The sequence below is a fragment of the Balaenoptera physalus genome (assembly GCF_965194825.1).
Source record: "Balaenoptera physalus genome assembly, chromosome: 8".
Classification (NCBI taxonomy): domain Eukaryota; kingdom Metazoa; phylum Chordata; class Mammalia; order Artiodactyla; family Balaenopteridae; genus Balaenoptera; species Balaenoptera physalus.
In genome coordinates, this window is record NC_138887.1 from 19,815,236 (window position 1) to 19,837,442 (window position 22,207).

Here is a 22,207-nt window from a genome sequence, read left to right on the forward strand (position 1 = left end):
AGGGAAGTGTCACAGTAAAAGAAGCATTGGAACCTTAGCACCAGATTGCATCGATTAAGGAAGCAAGGAAAAGTGAGGAATGAGAGGTGGCTCAGCAGCAGCTTAAAGAAGCATGAGAAGTACTGATACTTTCCAATTCTTGTTCATCCAGGCACATCACAATATTCCATTCTAAGCATCATCTCTAGTTATATCAGGTTTTGCTGAACTTCCTGTTTCTTAACACAGTCTTTTTTACAGTTTGGCACACACTAAATAGAACAGGCATTTTAGAAAGGGATTTTAATTTGTCATTATATAGAATTTCTTGATTCTTCAGTGGTTCTGTGAGGAATCATTGTTTTATATCATCCAGAGGCCTTCTGCACCATCACCTTGCTTCTGTTTTGTGCCTCCATCCATTTAGTAATGCCTCTTTATCGCTGGCTGGCCAGGGAAAGCCTTGCACGGTGCCCAGGGAATGTGCTTGTCGGTGGCCAGGAGGCCATACAGTCAACTTAAGAACCTCAAGGACTTCATGCTTGGTAGTTGTGTTTATGGATGTACTCTTGAGTGCCAGTAGAGATGATGAAAATGTTTGTGTTCATACTTCTAGACCTGGAATCACTTTTCTGACAATGAGGCAGAACGTGTTAAAATGATGGAGGAAGTGGAAAAACTTTGTGATCGGCTTGAACTAGCGAGGTATAACTGTAGAGCTGCTGTTGAAGTCTTCTTTTGGGCTTAGGATGAAGTTTCATCCCCTTTTTTCCTTTAAGTTTACAGTGCTTGAATGAAACACTCACATCATCTACAAAAGAAGTAGGAAAGGCTGCTCTGGAGAAACAGGTAATAGAAGAACACATCACTTCTACCTGTATTTAGCATTTAATTCTGCTTTAGTATTGCTTTCACCTCAGTGTTTCCCCATGTAACATGTAAGTTACTATAGGGGCAAAGAGTGTCTCATTTCTCTTTGGCTTGACTTAAATTGGATTTAAGTGTGTATAGTTGTTACCATATATAGTTTGATTTGTGGTTATCTAGCACATTAATCATAGATTTTTCAGAATCACTGTTAGAAAAAAATCATTGTGTTGACTATTCCTTGAGCATTTTTGTTGGATAATAACATTTAGAACCAAAAGAGATTTTTATTCTGTCTAGTCTACACCTTTTATTTTACAGATGAGGAAACAGGCCCAGAAATTCAATTCAGTGCAACAAGTGTTAGTACCTACCGTATATAGCCCCATGCCTAGGTGATTTGGAGAAAAGCCTAATGCTATTGCTGCCACAAAGGAGTTCAGGAACAGTTATGCTAAAGAGAAAAGGCCTAAGGACCAAAAGATGGAGGGCCCCCAGTAAATGCTGTAGGTTAGAGAGGAAGTGCCAACACCAGGTTGGAGTGGTCAGGGAGGCTTAGTGAAGGGTTTGAGCCAGTTTTGAAGGACGACAGTGTTAAATGAAGGTCAGGGGAGCAGCGTAAAATACAGGTAGGAGTAGAAAGTGAGGGGGAGAAGAAGCGGGAGATTAAGTTGGTTAAGAGTAGAGCCAAATTAAGCGGGTTTTGAATACCAAGATGACCAGTTTCCATGACCACAGATCTTTGAGTAGCGCAGGCTTAACATTGTGCTGTTAATCTGGCATTTGCAGACAAGAGGCATCGGATGAGTGTAAGGGACTAGTGTAAGAATCTCACTGGAAGGACTTGGACTGTGAGAGATAATGGGAGTCCCTGAAATCTTTGGGACCTGGTGACTGGTGCTAAGGGACTGAAGTGGGGAAGTGAGTCAGAGATGACTCCAAGATAGCAACTGACACAGCAACAACATCAAGTAAAGATTTTTTTTTCCACTTGTGCATGTTTGAAGGTACACTGGAAGTGACAGTGTAAAAGGTAGAACTTCAAGATAAACCAAAGGCCACTTTGCTGTGCTTTTACCTTTTTGTAGAGAATAAATGACATTATCTGCGAAAGAGTGGGTATGAGCTTTGAAATGGCCTTGTGGGTGAATAACCCACTGACTGTAGACTTGTCAAGTAGTGTCCAAGGCAAATAGAGATCATATGATAGGAATATAGGGTAGGTCAGGCCAAGGCTGGTTCTTGTTCCTCAAGCAGAGAGATATGCAGCCTGGAAGCCAGAGTGAAAAGGCTGATTGTGGTTTTGGGGTTGGCCTGGGGGAGTGTAGGGTCCTTGCCTGGATGATGCCGAGGGTCGAGAACCACAAGCCAGCAAGGGAGTGTAGAGCAGTAAGATGCTTTAAGTCCCTGACTTACCTATGATATTTGTGTAGATAGAAGAAATAAATGAGCAAATTAGAAAAGAGAAAGAGGAAGCTGAGGCTCGTATGCGACAAGCATCTAAGAATGCAGAGAAATCAACTGGCGGAGGTGGAAATGGCAGTAAACACTGGTCAGAAGATGATCTGCAATTACTAATTAAAGCTGTGAATCTCTTCCCTGCTGGAACAAATTCAAGGTATTGGTTCTAATGACACTTCTCTTCAACACATACTGGAGCCTAGGGATAATGTAGACATCCAACTAGCAGCATGTTACAGCAAACTTCCAGAGATGTGCTTGGATCTAGACACTAAATTCTGTGCAGAGAAAAGTGTGAAAAGCAGAGTGCATTTTGAACCTGCTAGTCTTAGCAGCTTATACCAACACACATATGTATATCCATATATACAGCAGGATGCTTCATCAATTTCTCAGGAAATTAAGGATCGTAAGACATAAACCTTGACTCTCATGTTGGCTTATTCCATTGTGGCTTACACTAGGCACTAGGTTTTGTGCTCCATAGTTTCTCTTCTCTTTCAGTCTTAATCTTTCTTTGTTGCTTCCAACCTCAAACTGGAGCTCACTGCAGAGTCTGAGCTGAGAACTCAAAGAAACCTTTGAGATCCAGCCTCCCTTATTCTGTATATGAGGAAACTAAGGTTCTGTTTTCAGAATGATCTGTCTCCTTAAGTATGTGTCCAAATGGCAGTATACACAAATGTGTGCTTTTATTTCTGTTGATTTTTACACAGAATCAGTAAGGTTTTGTACAAACTTGAAACCAAGATTATACACAGTTGATTTAAACATATGAAAAGCAAAAACCATAGTCCAGGCAATAGTACTAATTAGACCACCAATTTAGAGCTAATTCTTTAGATACTGTAGCTAACCCTTCTGCATTAAAAATGTGGGATCATTCTGGGTTTTGTTTGGGGTTTTTCGTTATTTTTGTATTGGTTGCTCTAGATGGGAAGTTATTGCTAATTACATGAACATACATTCTTCTTCTGGAGTCAAGAGAACCGCCAAAGATGTTATTGGCAAAGCAAAGAGTCTTCAAAAACTTGGTGAGTTAGTTTTGCCAAATCAATTTTTTGCTACCTTGAATACATATTTTAAAAATAATCTATGCAATTTAATGAAAGACTAAATAAGATGATCTGTATTATATTAAAGTTTTTTCCCCTTCTCAGACCCTCATCAAAAAGATGACATAAACAAAAAGGCTTTTGATAAGTTTAAAAAAGAACATGGCGTGGTGTGTCAAGCAGACAATGCAACACCTTCAGAACGATTTGAAGGTAATGAAATTTTATTTTTCTATGAGTAGAAAATGCTAACTATGTATCTGTGTGAGAGTATACAAGATCTAGGGTCTACATTCAGAATGACTGGAATAGAAAGCATTTAGCAGACTGAAAGGTATAAAGCAGATGTTTTCAGGACAGATTTACTTCAGCACCACTGAGAATTACAGTTCTTCCATTTCATATGCCATGAGGGGAGGGGTTGTGTTAGTTTTGTTCACCACATTTTACAAATTAGTATTAAAGGATATTGGGACAATTGAAATTTGAATAAGGTCTGTAGATGAGATAATTTTTTATCAAGGTTGATTTCCTGATTTTGAAAAATACACTATATATAAGGAAAGGTCCTTGTTTTTAAGCGAAGACAGGAGTAAAGGGGCAGCATGTCTGCAACTTACGTGGTTCAGAACAAGTTAGTTATACAGACACAATTTGTTGTGCTGACATGTCTTGGGTGTTCTAGTTAATTTGATTACTCTGGACCAGTATGTTTCAAATGCAAATTATGACTCAGAAGTGGGTCATGAAATCAGTTTAATGGGTCATGAATAGAAAATATCAGAGAGCATTACACCTATTACGTAAGTGGGTATTTGTGAAACTTTTGTTCATGTGTGTAAGTGTCTGGGATGTGACATTTTTTTCCTTACTGTGAGTTGCTGACAAAAGTTTGAAAAGTTCTCTTTCACTACATGCATTTGTGAGCCACCAGTCCTTTTCTCCCTAAACTAAGCTAATCTTGGATATGCTTTCCAGATCACAGTGCCAAATGTATGTTTTGGGATTAACGGACAGCCTTGACTTTTCATGATGACCTGTCCCTGTCTTAACAGTCCCACTTTTCCTGTACTCTTGGTCTGGTTCATTATCCCAAAATTTCAGTTTGAAAATATTAGGGGAAAAAAATCATTCTGCATTTGCAAGTTGCATTTGCAAAATCGGGTGACTTTTGTCTAGGCTGGGCATTATTTTGGCTCTTTTAAGAAAGATAAGTGGAAATTTCAGAAGGAGATAATTCTCTTGCCCCTTACGCTGTCCACAAAAATCAGACATGTTCAGATATTACTGCGTTATTCTCAGCCCTTTCTTGTGGGACTAGTTTCCGTGCTTGAGGCAGACACTGATGGTTGTGCTTTCTGGCAGATGGGTGACCCTGTGAGGGCAGGAGTGATATGGTACTTGGGCCTGACTCCTTTACCTCTTTTTATGGATTTAATGGGCAGGTCCCTCTCTCTTCAACTGCTCCAGTAAATAGCAAGCTGGCCACATTTTTTGGAATAGTGATTTCTCATAGGAATTTTACATGTTTCATTCATTTTGGTATTGTGAAGTCCCTGGATAATAACAGCAGATAATAAGTAGCAGATAATAATTATATGTCAGTTCCATCTTTTTTCCAAGAGAGAGGAAATGAATTAAATCAATGGTGTTAAATGGGGCTTCAAACTAATAAAAGGAAATTCCACTAAGGGGTTCCTGGAATTTAAAAGCTGATTTCAAAAAAAGCTTCAGTCTTTAATCTGTCTTCAAATACGAGTTCTCTGCCTTGTTCTAAGGTGTGTCGTTTTTCAACTTGTTCACTGTGTCTGTGAGTGTGTTTTTAATTGGGAAATAACTTAGATTTCTAGGCTTTACTTTGTACCTGATCTCACAGGATACAATTTCAAGAGGTAGTCTCACTACTGGTAGGATAGGTGCCACTGTGTTTTCACTGCATGATCTGAAATAACTAAGCTGTCAGTAATCCATTAACTTAGAATAACCAAATCAGCTTTTTAACCATTTTAACATTTTCATTTTCCTACAGAAGTGGGATGTGTACTTCTTACATCCTTAGGAAGGAATATGTTTGTTTCTGATACATGTATGAGGTGTTCTATCAAACATAAAGGTCTGGTTTAGTAGAGATGTACAGCGTAGGCTCCACAAGATTTTAGTGGACGTGGTGACAGTGCCACACTGGAAATGGAATCTAATCTCACCTTGGCTCTACAGCATTGAAACCATGGGAGCTTGGCTTAGCTTTGTTAAACTTGTTTCTTCCAGTGTAAAACGAGAATGGTTTCCAGGCTCTCATCGAGCTAAAAGTTTCTAAGTAGGAGGCAGCTCTTTTCCCTATGCTATAAGGAACTAGATTTATCAGAAATCTTAAATGATTTGTGATTGTGGTTTTGAACCCAAACAGTTCAACTGTGTATGTTAAATCTGATCTTTTTTTAAAAAGTCTGGTGAATATAAGATTAGATTGTGATAGACCAGAAATACAAAGCATATTGTGCTTTAAAAAAGTCTCATATTTTTCTGGGATGTGAGCTATCTAAAGTTTTTTCCGTGATTAATACCTAGAGGTATATATGTGCATCTAATTTGGTCTGTTCAAGATTGCACATCACAGATTCAAATGGGCACTTACCAAGATGTGTACCAAAAGACTCATCTGGGAAGGTGTTCCAGGACAGTTTTCTATCAATTAGGATAAAATTTTCCAAACAAAATTTTTTCTTAAACAGGTCCATGCACAGATTTCACCCCTTGGACAACAGAAGAACAGAAGCTTTTGGAACAAGCTTTGAAAACGTACCCAGTAAATACACCTGAAAGATGGGAAAAAATAGCAGAAGCAGTGCCTGGCAGGACAAAGAAGGACTGCATGAAACGATATAAGGTTGTAGATCTTTAGTGTATAGATTCCATTATCATTTAAATTATGTTTTTGTGCTTATTCAATACCACAGTAGTCGTGGGGCCAATATTAGAAATAACCAACCTTAGAAACTTTCCAGCTCTGGCAGTTACTAGAGAAAATCAACCTTTTCAGTATAGATTCATCCCAGTTTGGATGTTTTACATACTTATACCAAACACTAGAAATGTCCGCAAATTCTGACAACTTCTTGGTGTAAGTAACATCTTTCTCCCTTCCTAGGAACTTGTCGAAATGGTGAAAGCAAAGAAAGCTGCTCAAGAGCAAGTGCTGAATGCAAGTAGAGGCAAGAAATGACTTATGACAATCTTTGTTGTGTGTGCATTTTTATAATAAAACTAAAAATACTGTACAAAATTTTATTCTTAAAACTATACTTAAAGTGTGTTGTTCCAGTATAATTTCTCAGAGCTCAGAGATCTACCATTCATTGTGGTGGTCTTATTCTTTCAAAGTCTGAGATAGTATTTCATTCATATTTACCAGTATAGATGTTCATTTTTTTTTTCTTTAGGACTTGCAGGCCTCGGTTTTATAAATATATATGTTCAAAATATGTTTATTAGGACCATTTTAATCATGAAGCCAGCACATGTTACTGCAAATCTGGTTAAAATCTGGTAGCTGCTCAATGGGACCTAAGGATTAAAAGAAAAGACAGTTAAAACTAAATAGAAGGAAGGTCCTTAGCCAACTTTCTGCATAGGAGAAAAGGAGCCAGGCTTACCAACAGCAGCAACAGCTGGACTCTTATCATAAATATATTTGGTACACACTTCTCGAATTACCTCAGCATTTACAGCCTGAAAAATTGAAGACACAAGCATTCAGAGCTTTTTGTAGTAGTGAAGACATTCTATACCTGGGACATTTTAGAGCTAGAGCTAAAGCAAGATTTATGATGCGTATCTCTATCTCCAGGTGTTGTAACAAGCATCATTTTACACAAGACCCAATAGTATCTAAGGACTGCTTACATCAATTCTTGCTTCAAGCTCAGGGATGGGAATTCTTCGATTATAGCATAACATTTGCCTACCAATATCTTCACAGATGGGAGTGGAACCTGTTTTAAAGAAAAGGGGAAACTAAGTACTGGAACGTAAGTCAACCATATGAAAATAGGACTTATGTCTTTAATTCTTTTACCATCAAGTTGCAGCAACATGTTTGTTTTCAGAAGATTCTTGGCTCGTGCAACTTCACTTTCAGTGACACTTGTACAGAGTCGCATCCTAAAAACCATTTGGAAAAATCAAATGTCAAAGTAGTTTGAAAATGTTATGCGTTTCATGAGTTAATGACCTAAAGAAAGAAAGGATGCTATAGTCTATGTATTACACCACAATGTACCAGTGATTATGATTTCAATTTAGTAAAAAGTTGAAATTATTAATGATCCCAACAGTTAAGCAAATGTTAAAATATTACTGATTATTTTCCTGGTAGTGTTAATTTCTCAAAAATGATATGGTTAGCAGAGATTCAATACAATATAAAAATAGGCTGACCACATTTTGAGAAATGCTACAGTCATTTTGAAAATTCATGAATCCCCATCTGATAGGATCTGACTTGCTAGGGGATAGATAGGTCAGTGGGTCATTGGTTTCTCAAAAGAATCCAGTTGAGTCTAACTTAAACCTAATAATTAATGATTACACTCCAACTAGACTTAGAGAGATGTAAGCCATTTAAGAATGGTGAAGGAAAGGGACCAGAGCTAAATAAAAGTTTTCCAAGAAGCTTTGGGCCCTTCTGCCTGTCTCAAGGTACTAGTTTTCACTAAAACACTACATTTTTCTTTTAGCAATGGCAACTTCAGGTTCATTTTCATAACACAGCCTTTCCAAGCCAGGTAACTTTTAGAAGTATTTCCTAGAATTCTAGTTGGCATTTAAACATTTTTAACTTTTAAGATCTTCTTTCTGAAGTAATCTGCTTCTTAATGATTGATTAAGAATTTTCTATAGTATAAATCAGCTTCACATGAGACTTAGAAGAAACATCTGTGATCTTTAAAAACACGGCAATAACTGCTACTACTTAAGTCTTGTTCTCTTAATAAAATGCTAATAACATCACCATAAAAAATTAATCAGCATCAACAGTGTAAAAAGAAACTAGTCTAAAGTGGGAATTCTAAGCATGATTTAAATTTTTTCTCACCATTCTTTTTGAACAACATGTAGCATGTCTGCAACGGTGGCTGGTTCACAAACCATATAGATGCCCCATAATCCTGTATCTGTGTAGGAAGTGTTGAAAGACTGGAAGCTATGGCAGAGGTTGCCATGACAGGTGAGCTGGGCCAGCTTGCTAGATAAATTCTGTAAGGAAAAAAAACCGTCCAAGAGAACTGTAGGTATACGTGTCCAAATTACCAGAAAGAAAAATGAGATGTGAAAATCGTGACTGCCTTAAAAGGCTGTTTCTCAGTTTTATCCAGCAGTATCTCAATAATAAAGCTAAAATTCACTGAAACTAAGAATTATAGTAATCTCACCAGCCCAATGCATCATCCCCAGAGAAATTCACAATGTTAAAGCAGTGAATCCTTGTAATTAATTTAGTAGCTGCACCCACTTCTAAAATAATACATTTTGATGGACCTAGAGATTATCATATTAAGTGAAGTCAGTGATATCACTTACATGTGGAATCTAAAAAAAAAAAAAGATACAGATGAACTTATTTACAAAACAGAAACAGACTCACAGACTTTGAAAACAAACTCATGGTTACCAAAGGGGAAACGTGGTTGGGGGAGGGATAAATTAGGAGTTTGGGATTAACATATACATACTACTGTGTATAAAATAATCAGCAAGGAACCTACTGTATAGAACAGGGAACTCTACTCAATATTCTGTAATAACCTAAATGGGAAAAGAATCTGAAAAAGAATGGATATATATGTGTATATATAACTGAATCACTTAGCTGTACACGTGAAACTAACACAACACTGTAAATCAACTATACTCCAATATAAAATAAAAATTAAAATTAAAAAAAGGGAAAAATCCAATCAGGCCAAAGCTGTCCCTAAAATTAAAAATGGGTTGACCTCACATGTTGAAGTTCAGGCATGTTCACAGGGTCCCTTGGTCAATCCAGCCCAGCATTCCACTTCTAGCAGTGATTGATGTGAGATATGGTTATGACTTCTAATTCTGTGTTCCACCTTTGTTTAATAATCATTTATAACCATATCAACCAAAAAATTGAATAACCCATGCCAATATGCTTTGCGAACAACAACAAAAATTTAAAATAATTAGCTATTATCAACCCAATTTGTAGAGCTTTTGGCTGTTTGCTTAAAAAACTGAAATTATATTGCATGTGAAGCCTAAGATACTTGTATGAAATGTATTTTGTCAAAATCTTTGAGTACAAATATATACACTTTGTATTTTGAAGTAATTTCAGACTACTGACTAGTAACATAAATAGTACAAAGAATTCCCTTTATCCAAATTCCTTAACACCTGTTACTTTACCATTTTTTTTTTTGCTTTATCATTCTCTTTAACATATTTTTCAATTGTTTGAGAGTACAGTGCAGATATCCTTTTTACCCCTGAATACTTTTTAATGTGCACTTCTGAAAAACAAGGAGATTAACCTCAGTACAATTATTAAAATTAGGCTATTGACACTGATATGTTACTATTAACAAATCCTTCTATCCTTATTCAAAATTTGCCAATATGGCAAAAGAAAAAAATTGTTTTTTTCTGGCCCAGGATGCAATCCAGGATCAGTTTATATTTTAAGTCAAAATTCATAGTACAGAGTTTCATCTTCTCATTTATTATGGAAATTTACTTTTAAAATCACTTACCATTCCTCCTCCAAAAGAGCGATCCCAGTTGCCAATCAGTGTGTTTGCAACCATGAGACAGATTGTATCTGGATGTGCCCAACCAACAGCTTCAACAGCTATTGCAAGATGTGCCAAAGGCATCTTGTCATCCCTCACTCGAATCTAGTTAGGATAAAGGATACAAAGCTCTAGTTAAGTTTACCACTATATAACATGCTTAACAAGAAACAAACTCACCAGCTCCATTAACTGCAAAGTTAAAATGCTCACCATGACACTCCTTTGTTTTTTAAACCATTAGGCCTCATTACACTGTACAGTCTAGTCCACAAGAATTTCACCAAAAGATCTCCAACTGAAATAGTCCAGACACAGCCACCAGATAATAACCTGGTCAACAAGCATTGCATTATTTCACTGGTAGAAAATAATCGTTTGTCAGTCTGAATTTTTCTGACTCTCTAAATTTAAGCTAATCTTGCCATAACAGGCTTCTTTCTGTACTGCCAATGCTACAGTCTTACGCAACTGCCAACATCAGGCTTCTCTCCAGATACAACTATATGAGCATCATCCCTAATGTGGCAAACTAAGCTTCTAATGAGGCTTAAAGATACAGCTGACACGTAGCAGGTTCTCTACAAGTTCTGGCTTTAACAGCTACCCCCCAGAAAGGTACTGTGGGCAGAACTTAGCCAAGAATAAACCTGATTAAAAGTCAAAATTTGGGATGTTTTTAAAATAAAAGATACTTTTATGCCCTACAATAGGAAAATGGGCACAGTATCAAAGAAAAAGCACAAAAAGACCAAATTATATTTTCCTTAAAACCTTACTTCCTTAGGAAAGAAAAATAGGTGGTTAAATATATGGAACAGGAAAGAATATAAACAACTGAGTCCATCCTCGGTTGGACTCCTTTGGCTTCTTCCATTTTACTGTTAGAAACAGGCACATTTGCTACACACATTCATAAATACAACACAAGAAACCCAAAGGGTTAAAACACTAGCTTAGGAGGCTTGCCCTACCTCACTTCCTGTGAATTTGCAGGGAGGCAGAGCTGGTATTTCTCCTTTGTGTGTGGACAAAGAGTCACCAAAATGAAACTTTGCTAACTCAAGCAGTTCATCATGGGAAACTCCTGAATTGAAGAAAAATATGTTATATATCCAGTAGCAGTGCAATGTAAAGCACACAACGAACTGCCAATACTTCTGTTTACAATAAGCTCAAGGTGGTATAACGTGATACAGGTTACACATGGACTGCTTTCTCTGACTAAAAGCCTTTTCAAGAGTAAGCTCACAGAGCACGCTTTTTCCCTGGTTATAAGGCTCGGGGCTGCACACTTTTCTCATTCTGAAGAACAATCACAGTTTTCATAACATACCAATGGATTCACAGATAAGGATAATAAGACAGCTTGAAAATACCATTTTCCATACAGAATCGTTATATTAAATAACTAAAAGTCCTAGAATGCTAACTAGCAAGGAAAAGTCACTTTTCAATAAATTTTTTAAAGTAGAAAAGAATATATCATTTAAAGAAAGCCGGATACAAGATATGCTTCTTTCTCTGTCCTCTGCTATCAAAATTCAGGAACAAAATAACCTCATATAAATTTCTGAATAAATTCATAGCTATTCAAACACTCACTACTTGCCATCCAAAACTTAAGAATTACTTAGATTCTATATCCCTTATTTTCTGAACTTGGGATCCAAACAGATTCAGTCAGTGAAAGATACCTAAACTTACAAGACAAATTTAAACATGGGTAAGTGCCTTAAAAAATATCACCACAAGATTTTTTTTTAATGACACATTCCATTAGAACATAAAAGCACAACTTACACCCATATTTTCCAAACAAATCTCTGGTATAAAGCAAGACAGTGAATGATTACACACGTTTTCACAATCACTATGTAGGAGAGCCACCTTGGATATCAATCCAGGGGGTGACAAAACAATAGGAAGACCTGGTGGTACAAGGATGACAAGCAGAGAGTGTAGAACCATGAACATGCACACAGTTCTCAGCAATTAACAACCACTCCCACTGTTTTACCACCTTCACCTATAGCCCTCCTGGTTGGATGTTCCAGATATTCAGCTCCTGCCCCAGCACCACCTCTGCTTACCTCTATCCAAAAGGCGGAGGAGTCGGTAAATTTTATTTTTTTAAATGAAGTTAGGTCTGGCCTATTTCACTGACGTTAAGATGCCACTGTTGGTAAGAAACATCACTTATGTACCAATAAGACAAAATGCTAATTAATCTAGGATAGGCCACTAATTAATTGTAAGGTATCCCAACTCTGGTGATGTCAAAGTGAACCAATGAACTATGATAAAACCCACTGCATCCATTTGCCACCAACAATGGCAGAGACATCCCAGACAGCTTAGCTGCTGAGGCCCCATCCAACCAAGTGTTCCCCTTTCCAAGGCAGTTTCAATTGTTGAACCCCAGTCAGCACCAGCCATTTTAGAAACAATGTTACTAACTCAAGATAACTTCAGAGCACACGTGTCTGCCACACAAAGGTAACACGTTTCAAGATATTTAACCCTCATTTTCAGCTTCTCCATTATTCCCAAGTAATGAGCTCAAAGTCTATCCAGGTCAACTAGAATTTTTATTGTCATTTCTAAAGAGAGAAAAATTAAATTTACACAAAAGAACATTCCATGTATCTTCACTTTGTCCTAAAAAGAGAAAGAGAACACAAAACTGGAAACCAATAAAATGTACAATTTGCCTAAATTCAGACTACCAGGAAATCTAGCAAAATCTAATGTGAATTTTCTTTCATTCACTGGCTTCAAACATGTTCTCACGAGGAAGCCTTGTCCTGATGCCACTTGCATGTTCAGATTCCCATTAAATATTCTCCTAATCCCCTATATACTTCCCCTTCTCAGTAACTAGCAGATGTTACTGAAAGAACGAACAAATCAAAGAATGAATAAACAACATAACATACTCATACCATGCCTGACCAAGGATGAAGCTGGTTCTCAAGAAGTAATTTAAAATCTCAAGAGATTCCCAAACCATAGAACACCATCTTCCAAGTGTCATTATCTCCCAGTTCACTCATTTGCCTTTTTCTTACAAGTAAATTCCATTATGTGTGCACACTTATATATTGGAGGGTCACTAAGTTTTCCCATTGAAAAACTCTACTGGGCTTCCCTGGTGGCCAGTGGTTAAGAATCCGCCTGCCAATGCAGGGGACACGGGTTTGTGCCCTGGTCCGGGAAGATCCCATATGCTGCAGAGCAACTAAGCCCATGTGCCACAACTGCTGAGCCGGCGCTCTAGAGCCCGCGAGCCACAACTACTGAGCCCATGTGCCACAACTACTGAAGCCCGCGTTCCTAGAGCCCATGCTCCGCAACAAGAGAAGCCACCGCAATGAGAAGCCTGTACACCACAACGAAGAGTGGCCCCCGCTCACCGCAATGAGAGGAAGCCTGCATGCAGCAACGAAGACCCAACACAGCCAAAAATAAATAAAAATTAAAAGAAAAAAAAAGAAAAACTCTACTAAAGAGAAGACAGAGGAAAAGTCTGGTTCCAGGGCTCCACATTGCCCTTACCCAGCACATTTAACAATCTGCTCTCTAAATAAAAACTCTAAAGACATCTCCCAATAGGATCAAACTGATAAGCACATCACTCTGTGTTTAAAACAGTCACAGAAATTTAAACTAACCTCCAGCAGCAGCGAGTACTATTCTTGGCCCCTTATAATGTGTGGTTATATAATCCACTAAGTCCTTACGATTTATAGATCTGTAAATGGAGTAAAAAAAGCAATATTAAAAGGAAATTTAAAAGCACAGATCCTCACATAATATACCTGAAATTAAATTGGACCTTAAAGGTATTCTAAGTTAAATGCAGTCAGAAATAGGATATATGCAACAAATATCAAAGAATTTCAACATTTATATATCAAAAAAAAAAAAAAAAAAAAAGATTTAATACCATCATTTGTTTATTCCAGAAGTAGCTACAAACCCAGACACCTGAGAGTTAGGTGGGGCTAAAGTGTAGCTTAAGTACAATTTCATTCAGATTATTGGGGGTAAAAAATTACTTTCTGAAACATGCTTTTTGAATGTTTGTGAATGTTAATTTTCACAATTCAAATTTTTTCTCAAAAAAAAAAAAATGAGAATTATACCTACTTGATATTTTCAGTTGGTCCCAAAATTGTCCGTCCAAGTGCAGTATTTTGATAAGCTGTGGCATGAAGATAATCAAAAACAACTTCTTGTAAATTGGTTTCAACTTCCTGCATCTCTCTAAGGATTACTCCACGTTCACGTTCAATCTCTGCTTCTCCCAATGTGCTGTTTTGTATTATATCAGCAAGAATTTCCACAGCTTATTGAAAATAAAACACAAGAAGAAACACTAAAATCTTAAATTTTCTCTATTTAAAATCTATTAAACTAGCATCAGAAACCATGATAGTGACCATCACTCAATACTGACTAAATGATTAAACTGGGAAGAAATGTTTCTATAATTTGATATACCTAAAAGGACTAAATTAAAATGAGAAATGCAATCCCCTGTGGTACAGATGAACTTGAGGAAAACTAAATTTGCCAGAAGTCCCCACAACACTTATAATGACTCTGCCTACAACCACTTCAAAACGGTCATGGAAATCTGCATATAACTGTATATTGTTCTCTGTGACAATGGTAAGGAGAAAATTATCTTTCTACTCAGAGCACATAGGTACACACAGAGAGCCGACATCACCCAAATATTTACTACCCAAGATCCCACAGCAACGAGGCTACTATATTAAGAAGCCAAGAACCATCGTAATCTAATATATAACCCCAGTGAACCACTTACAGAATTAGTGTCCTCTCAAATACCTTTCCCCACTTAACTCCAGTTAATGGTCAATGTTGGTTAGATTCTGGTCAATGCTGGTAGACTCTGACCATTAATTAGTAAAGTCACTGATAAATGATGATCCAACAGAGCTGGAGCAGTTAAGATTTGAAAAAAAGGATAGGTACCCCAAAAGAGATAATATGACTATCAAGGGATTAAAAGTGACCCTTGGAAAAACTGATAAAACCCTCAAGTATTTATACAAAAATGACCCTAATTTGCAAAAAGCCACAAGTGAACTAAAGGATATATCATGCTATTAAGCAATTTTATCAGAAAAAGTACATACTTCTCCAAAAATGGAAAACCTAAACCATCCTTGAAGAATTAGTATATAGTTGCAATCACAATCTAAATTTTAGTCAATATAAAACAAATTTATAAACTTTAGTTTCATTTTGTTACTCTGCTGTAAATTTCTGTTCCTTGTTTTAAGTTCACTTTAAGGTGACTTCTCTCAGAAGCAATAGTGTTCAAATACCAAGGACCTCCTGTAATTAATTACCTCTACAGACTACCCAACATGACAAAACAGACTGCTAGAATAGGCTGGGACTGAGATCCTGGGCAAAAAGAAAAAAATTATCTGTAAAACCATCTCTCTGTCTAACACAATGTTGTAAATCAACTATGCTCCAATAAAATTTAAAAACAAAAACAAACAAAAAAAACCTATCTGTCCAGACAAGAGAAATAAAGGCCCAGGTGGTAAGGAAGAGCCCAAAGACAGATGGGAGGACAAGAGATCCTGTGTGAAGACCCTCCTTTATTTGGAAGTAGTAGTCTAGATTGGTACCTTCTAAAGTGGGGATTCATATTTCCCAATATTTATGTTTTACATAGAATCTTCTCTCTTTCTAATGTATATGTAATTCTGTATATGTTAGTATAGTAGTACATGTATTTAATTTATACATATACCTATATTGAGGATATATGTTCAAGTCTCTTACTGATAAGAATGGATGATCATAAAAGTTTGAAGACCACTTGTCTAAACATCTAATTATTACCTCACACACCAGGTTTCACCTAACTGAGAGTATAAAAGCCTCAAGCAAATTCCCAAAGTGGGATCTGCTTCAGAGAGCACTTCCATTTTGGATTCCTCAAAGAGCGCCTCTCTTTTCCATTTCCACTCCCACTGGCAGGGACTCTGTCCTTCCCAGCCAGAAGCCAGAAAGAAAAAACAAGGTCTTCTAAATTCTCTCTTCCTTTCTCTAGTCCTCTTTTTTGCTTTCTTTGCTGTTCTCTGTGTAAATAAAGGAGAGAGACAGGCTAGAATGAACAGTCCTTTAAAGTAGCCTGGCCTAGCCCTTTGTTCTTAGTGCCTAACTAGTCCTGGGGCAAAAACTATTTCTAGGGATATCATTAAGAATCTAACCAATGTTTTTTGCAATTCAAACTAACACACCCTCCACTGTTTTCATTTTCATTGGTTTTAATGCAAAAGTTAGGCTACCATGTTATGAAAATTTTACTTTATTTATTTGCAGGTGGTAGTTGTTTTGTTGTGTTGTTTTGACAAAGCAACCTGACACAGTGAATCTGAGTGAGAAGACACGCATTTGAGTCCACAGTAAGCCACTAAGTTATGTGATCCGGGGAAAGTCACAGTCTGGGCTGGGCCTCAATTTCCACAACTGCACGGTGGAGACACTTATCTGATTACTATGCTGAACAAATGAGATGATATATACACAAATTACATATATACAAAGGTACTTGTGTAAAGTGGCATTCAAACATTATTAATGAAAGCCTATTAGGAATCCAAAATTTCAAAGTAATGAAATTAACTACAACTATACAAGGACCTTAAAGATTAATAGTCTCACCAATTATCACTAAAACTGCTACATTTTTTGGTTAATTCTCCCATTGGGAAAATGTTTTGTGTAATAACTTTCCCTTAAGATATCCAAAACACTCTACAACGTAGTAACTACAAAAAATAGCTATGCTGTCAGAATAATTATTTTACTCCTACAAAATAAAAATAAAATCTTTTATGTTATTGCTATGAAAACAATCATCAATAATCTTTTAAGTGAACACTTGCTTACTCTGCTTCAGAGTTTTTGTAACAAACAAGGAATTAAAAAAATTGCTCCTAGTCAGAGCAATTAGGCAAGAAAAAGAAATCAAAGGCATCCAAATTGGAAAGGAAGAAGTAAAACTATCACTATTTGCAGATGACATGATATTACATATAAAAAACACTAAAGACTCCATCAAAAAAACTGTTAGGACTAATAAACGAATTCAGTGAAGCTGCAAAATACAAAGTCAATAAGCAAAAATCTGTTGTGTTCCTATACACTAATAATGAACTATCAGAAAGAGAAAATAAGAAGTAATCCCATTTACAATTGCATCAAAAGGAATAAAATACTTAGGAATAAATTTAATTGAGGAAAACTACAAGACATTAAGGAAAGAAACTGAAGACAACACAAGGAAATGGAAAGATAGTCCATGCTCATGGATTAGAAGAATTAATGTTGTTAAAATGTCCAAGCTACCGAAAGCAACATACAGACTCAATGCAATCCCTATCAAAATTCCAATGGCATTTTTCACAGAAATATAATGAACAATCCTAAAATTTGTATGGAACCACAAAAGACCCCAAATAGCCAAAGCAATCTTGCGAAAGAAGAACAAAGCTGAAAGCATCATGCGCCCTGATTTCAAACATTACAAAGAATAGTAATCAAAACAGTATGGTACATAAAACCAGGTACTGAATCAATGGAACACAACAGAGAGCCCAGAATAAACCCAAGCATATATGATCAATTAATTTACAACAAAGATCCAAAAATATACAACAAAGAAAGGATAGTCTCTTCAATAAATGGTGTTGGGAAAATCGGCCACATGGAAAAGAATGAAATTGGACACCTATTATACACAAAAATTAACTCAAAATTAATCAAAGGCTTGAACAGAAGGCCTGAAACCATAAAACTGGTAGAAGAAAACTGAGGAAGTAATAAGCTCCTTGACGTAAGTCTTGGTGATGATTTTTTGAATCTGACATCAAAAGCAAAAATAAACAAGTAGAACTACATCAAACTAAAAAGCTTCTGCACATCAACAAAATGAAAATGCAACCTCCTGAATGGAAGACGATATCTGCGAATCATATATCTGATAAGGGGCGAATATCCAAAATATATGAAGAACTCATAGAAACCAATAGGAAGAAAACAATCAGATTAAAAGACAGGCAGAAGATCTAAATAAACATTTTTCCAAAGAAGACACACAGATGGCCAACAGGTACATGAAAAGATTCTCAACATCGTTAATCATCAGGGAAGTGCAAATCAAAACGACAATGAGCTATCACCCCATACCTGTTAGAATGGCTGCTATCAAAAAGACTAGAGACAAGGGTTAGCAAGGATGTGGAGAAAAAGAAACCCTTGTACACTGTTGGTGGGAATGTAAACTTGGTGCAGCCACGATAGAAAACAATATGGAATTTCCTTAAAAAATTAAAAATAGAACTACCATACAATCCAGCAATTCCACTTCTGCATATTTATCCAAAGAAAACAAAAACACTAACTTGAAAAGATCTACCTCTGTGTTCACTGAGTTATGTACAACAGCCAAGATATGGAAACAACCTAGGTGTTCATCAATGAATGAATGGATAAAGAAGTTGTGATACACAAATACACACTCACATACAAAGAGAGGCGTATTATTACTCAGCCATAAAAAAGAATGAAATCTTGCCATTTGCAATGGCATGGATGAACTTCAATGGCATTATGCTAAGCGAAAAAGTCAGACAGAGAAATAACAAACATCATATGATCTCTCTTATATGTGGGGAAAAAAAAATCGAAAACAAAAAAACACCCAAGCTCATAGATACAGAGAACAGATTGATCATTGCTGGGGCGGGAGTTGGGGGATCGGTGATCTGTATTGGTTTTTGTTTTTTTTTAGTTTAAATAAATTGAATTTTGAAAAAAATTAATGGAAAGGACAGTAAGAAAGAAGTGCACTCCAGGATGAGGAACCAGAATGTGCAAATGCAATAAAGAAGCAAGCAAGTTTTGTTCAAAAACAAAGCCCAGCAGTCAGTAGATAGAAAATCTGTTCTGACTTGTAGAAATAAAATATTCAGATAACAGGATAGAGAAAAAACAGAAACAAAAAGTAGGCAGTAAAAGTAAATAAATAGTAAAACAATTAAAAATGGTTCACTACACAGGTATGGCTCTGGAGGAAGTAATATTTGAATCAAGTGTCAGGGCCTGGTTCGCACCAAGTCCTGCAGCCTACAAATATTTTTATCGTTTCTCATATTTGGAGGAAAAAATAAAAACAGGTGCCCCCCCCTCACCCAAAGTTTGGTTCATTTTTTTCATTTTCTCTCTCAACAAACATAATGTAAACAGCACTAAATTACTTCTGAATTCCTGTGGAGATTACGTGTAACAATACCTCTGGGCAAATCTTTAGAGAATGCTTTGGCATAATATACGGTCTGCTCTCTGGAGGTATAGGCATTGAGATGGGCACCCATGTTTTCAATCTCAAGCTCCAGATCTAACTGGGATCTCTTTTTGGTGCCCTGAAATAAAAGAGAAAAAAATTATGACCTCTTCCTTTATCCCTCATCTGTTCTAAACACTTCAGACAACGAGTATGAGGACATAAGCCTATGCAAGGACCAAATTTGGTTTCTAAAGTACATCAGGCTTCAGAAATAGCGGCATACTTTCAGATGACCCTCACATCCCAAGAGAAAATCCTTGTTTCAGCTCTACAGAGCAATTATCAGTAATTATTTCAGGTAATTATCCTGAAAAAAGGATTTTAAAAATAATAAAAATAAAACATGCTATACTATTATAGTTCTCCTTACCTGAGAATGAGATTTTGTGTTTACTGCCTCTTAAAGAAAAATTCATTAAAAAAAAAAAAGTCTTATAACTTGCCTTGAAAGCCATATGCTCCAGAAAGTGAGCTGTTCCATTATTCTTCTCATTTTCATATCGACTTCCAGCATCAATCCAAAGCCCAACCTTAATGCAATCAAGTAAGAATTAAATAAGACATCATCTTCTTTCTTTTGAGGGGAAGGGGTAGGGGGCAGTCTTCTTCCTTTTGCTGACAAATGCTTTCCAGCTTTAACATTAAAGTTTTCTTGAGCGGATTGACAGTTCAGTCCTATGAACTATGAGATTTAAAAATTTTGGTCATCAGGCTACTGCTGGGTGCCACAAATAGCTACTTGCCAGCTTTACTGACGACCTAGATTCTTAGCCCAATGTGTTACTACAGTCAATTAACAAGTATAGTATAAAGAACATCAGAGACTGTCAGAAAATCTAGGTTCAAATCCTGGTTCTGTCATGTATTAGCTGTGTGACCTTGGACAAAACCATTTAACTTCTCTGATCCTGTTTTTCAACTGTAAAATGGATGTGATGATCCCTGCTACAAAGAACTATTTAAAGATCAAATAAGACAATATATGTAAAAACATCTGGCACAGAGTAGTCCAGCAAATATATCTCTCTCATTATTATCAACCCTACATGACACAACAGGCTACAAGAACCAGATGTAGACACTTGCGTGGTATGGAAGTATCACACGAAGAGATTCACAAGTGACAGTCACTTGTCAAGGCAAAGTAACTGCTGCTACTTTCAACCACCTGCCAACCAACTGAAAAGCTTAAATTAAAATCAACAGTTTGCTCTCTCGCCTAATGAGGGGTCAGACTAGATCACTTACTGTGCATGTTGAGAGCCCAGAGTCTTCAGAGGCCACTCTGAGTCCGTTCTCCAAACAGGTTACGCGTGTTTCAGGGACATTCAGAACAACTTGTGTAGCAGCCTGTGTACTTCTCAATCTGTTTCCTCCAAAATATAGTGACTAGTTGGGGGTGGAGGGAAGAAGCAAAACTATTCTAATATGAAATGTTGATTAGAAAACCAAATCTATCTCAAAGAGACTCTATAAAGTACTCTTTCCTCCTTAACTTTTATTCCACTGAGACCCACCCCTTTGCTGGACTATGTTGAGAACATTCCTCAACCAACCACTTTCCTAAAGCCAGCAACATGTCTACAAATGCCCTTTCCTTAAGGAAAATAAACAGTTATTATCATTATCCTGAAAGAAACTACTTTTATTTCAATACTTCTCCTAGAAATGTTTAATATTCACCATAGGAGGGCAAGCGGGGGTGGGTGAGTGGGGGAAGCCAAGAAAGGGAGCGAAAAATATAAAAATACCTATACACAACGTAGAAATGCTTACGGTTTCCACCGTTTAAGAAAAGCAAAGTTTTTAAAAAGGTAGAAAAAGAGAAGGCAGGAAGAAGGGCAGATGCTCAAGATACACTCTGGCTGACTGACTTGTTGGCTATGGACTATTCGCCTATCCCCAGTTTTTCTTTTCCTCTAGACAAAGCTAGTCTCGCACGAGAAATATACATATACAGACAAACTTTTCCTTTAGCTACCCCGGGGTTCGCAGGAAGCAGAGCTCATGATGAAGACGCTGTTTTAAGAAAAAACAGAACTCGGGGCGGGCGGGGTGGGGTCCTCACTTTTTAATTTCCCCCAATGGCAACCACTGCCATTTCAGTGATCAACACGCACCCTTTATAATGACTCCCGAGTGACTAGGGCAGGGGGCCGGTAAACCAGCGTCACGCCACACGTCACTGGCGGGTCACGCGCTGCGGGGGACCAAAGCCAGCCCAGCGCCGGCGGGAGATAAGCGTCCCCGGCCGCCTGATGCCCCACGGGTCCCGGCTGGGAAGGCCCGACCCGCCGTTTGGGGTGGGGGGGGGTGGATCCGACGCCCGCGGCCCGGCAGGGCGCCCGTGACTCAGGCTCGCCGCGCGGAGTTCTGCGGGAGAGGCCCGGCCTAGCTTGGTCCCGGCGGCACCCAAACAAGTGGAGGGAAGCTCACCCGCCTGGCAGCACCTCCGGCCAGGAGCCTCTCGGTGAAACCGCAGAGCCTCCGCCGCACCGCGGGCAACACCACCGCTCGGGCCACCGCCGCAGCCGCCATCATCTCACCTCGAGCCTGTGTGAAGGATGTGCTTCCGAGGTCGTGACCTGAGGTCCCAGACGAGAGGGCGGGCCCCACCAAGTGGC

General features: G+C 37.6%; 2 protein-coding genes across 4 annotated transcripts in view; one reads left to right on the plus strand and one right to left on the minus strand.

The window, feature by feature from the left end:
- DNAJC2 (DnaJ heat shock protein family (Hsp40) member C2) overlaps positions 1-6,664 on the plus strand; it is a 27,338-nt gene extending 20,674 nt beyond the window's left edge. For all 3 annotated transcript variants that reach the window (XM_082473537.1, XM_082473538.1, XM_082473539.1), the window contains 7 exons: positions 596-684; positions 759-828; positions 2,280-2,464; positions 3,241-3,341; positions 3,468-3,575; positions 6,095-6,249; positions 6,511-6,664. In XM_082473537.1, coding sequence (XP_082329663.1) covers positions 596-684; positions 759-828; positions 2,280-2,464; positions 3,241-3,341; positions 3,468-3,575; positions 6,095-6,249; positions 6,511-6,585 — 783 coding nt within the window. In that variant the 3' untranslated portion in view covers positions 6,586-6,664. The remainder of the gene's footprint in view (positions 1-595; positions 685-758; positions 829-2,279; positions 2,465-3,240; positions 3,342-3,467; positions 3,576-6,094; positions 6,250-6,510) is intronic.
- On the minus strand, positions 3,803-22,172 carry PMPCB (peptidase, mitochondrial processing subunit beta). Its single transcript, XM_082473577.1, has 13 exons — positions 22,020-22,172; positions 20,832-20,972; positions 20,027-20,113; positions 19,530-19,659; positions 14,330-14,528; positions 13,852-13,931; positions 11,152-11,264; positions 10,139-10,282; positions 8,458-8,618; positions 7,438-7,523; positions 7,266-7,354; positions 7,016-7,091; positions 3,803-6,926 (listed from the first exon to the last, which is right to left on the minus strand). The coding sequence occupies exons 1-13, from the start codon at positions 22,122-22,124 to the stop codon at positions 6,862-6,864; spliced, it is 1,476 nt and encodes a 491-aa protein (XP_082329703.1). The 5' UTR covers positions 22,125-22,172; the 3' UTR covers positions 3,803-6,861.
- Positions 22,173-22,207: the final 35 nt, after the last annotated feature.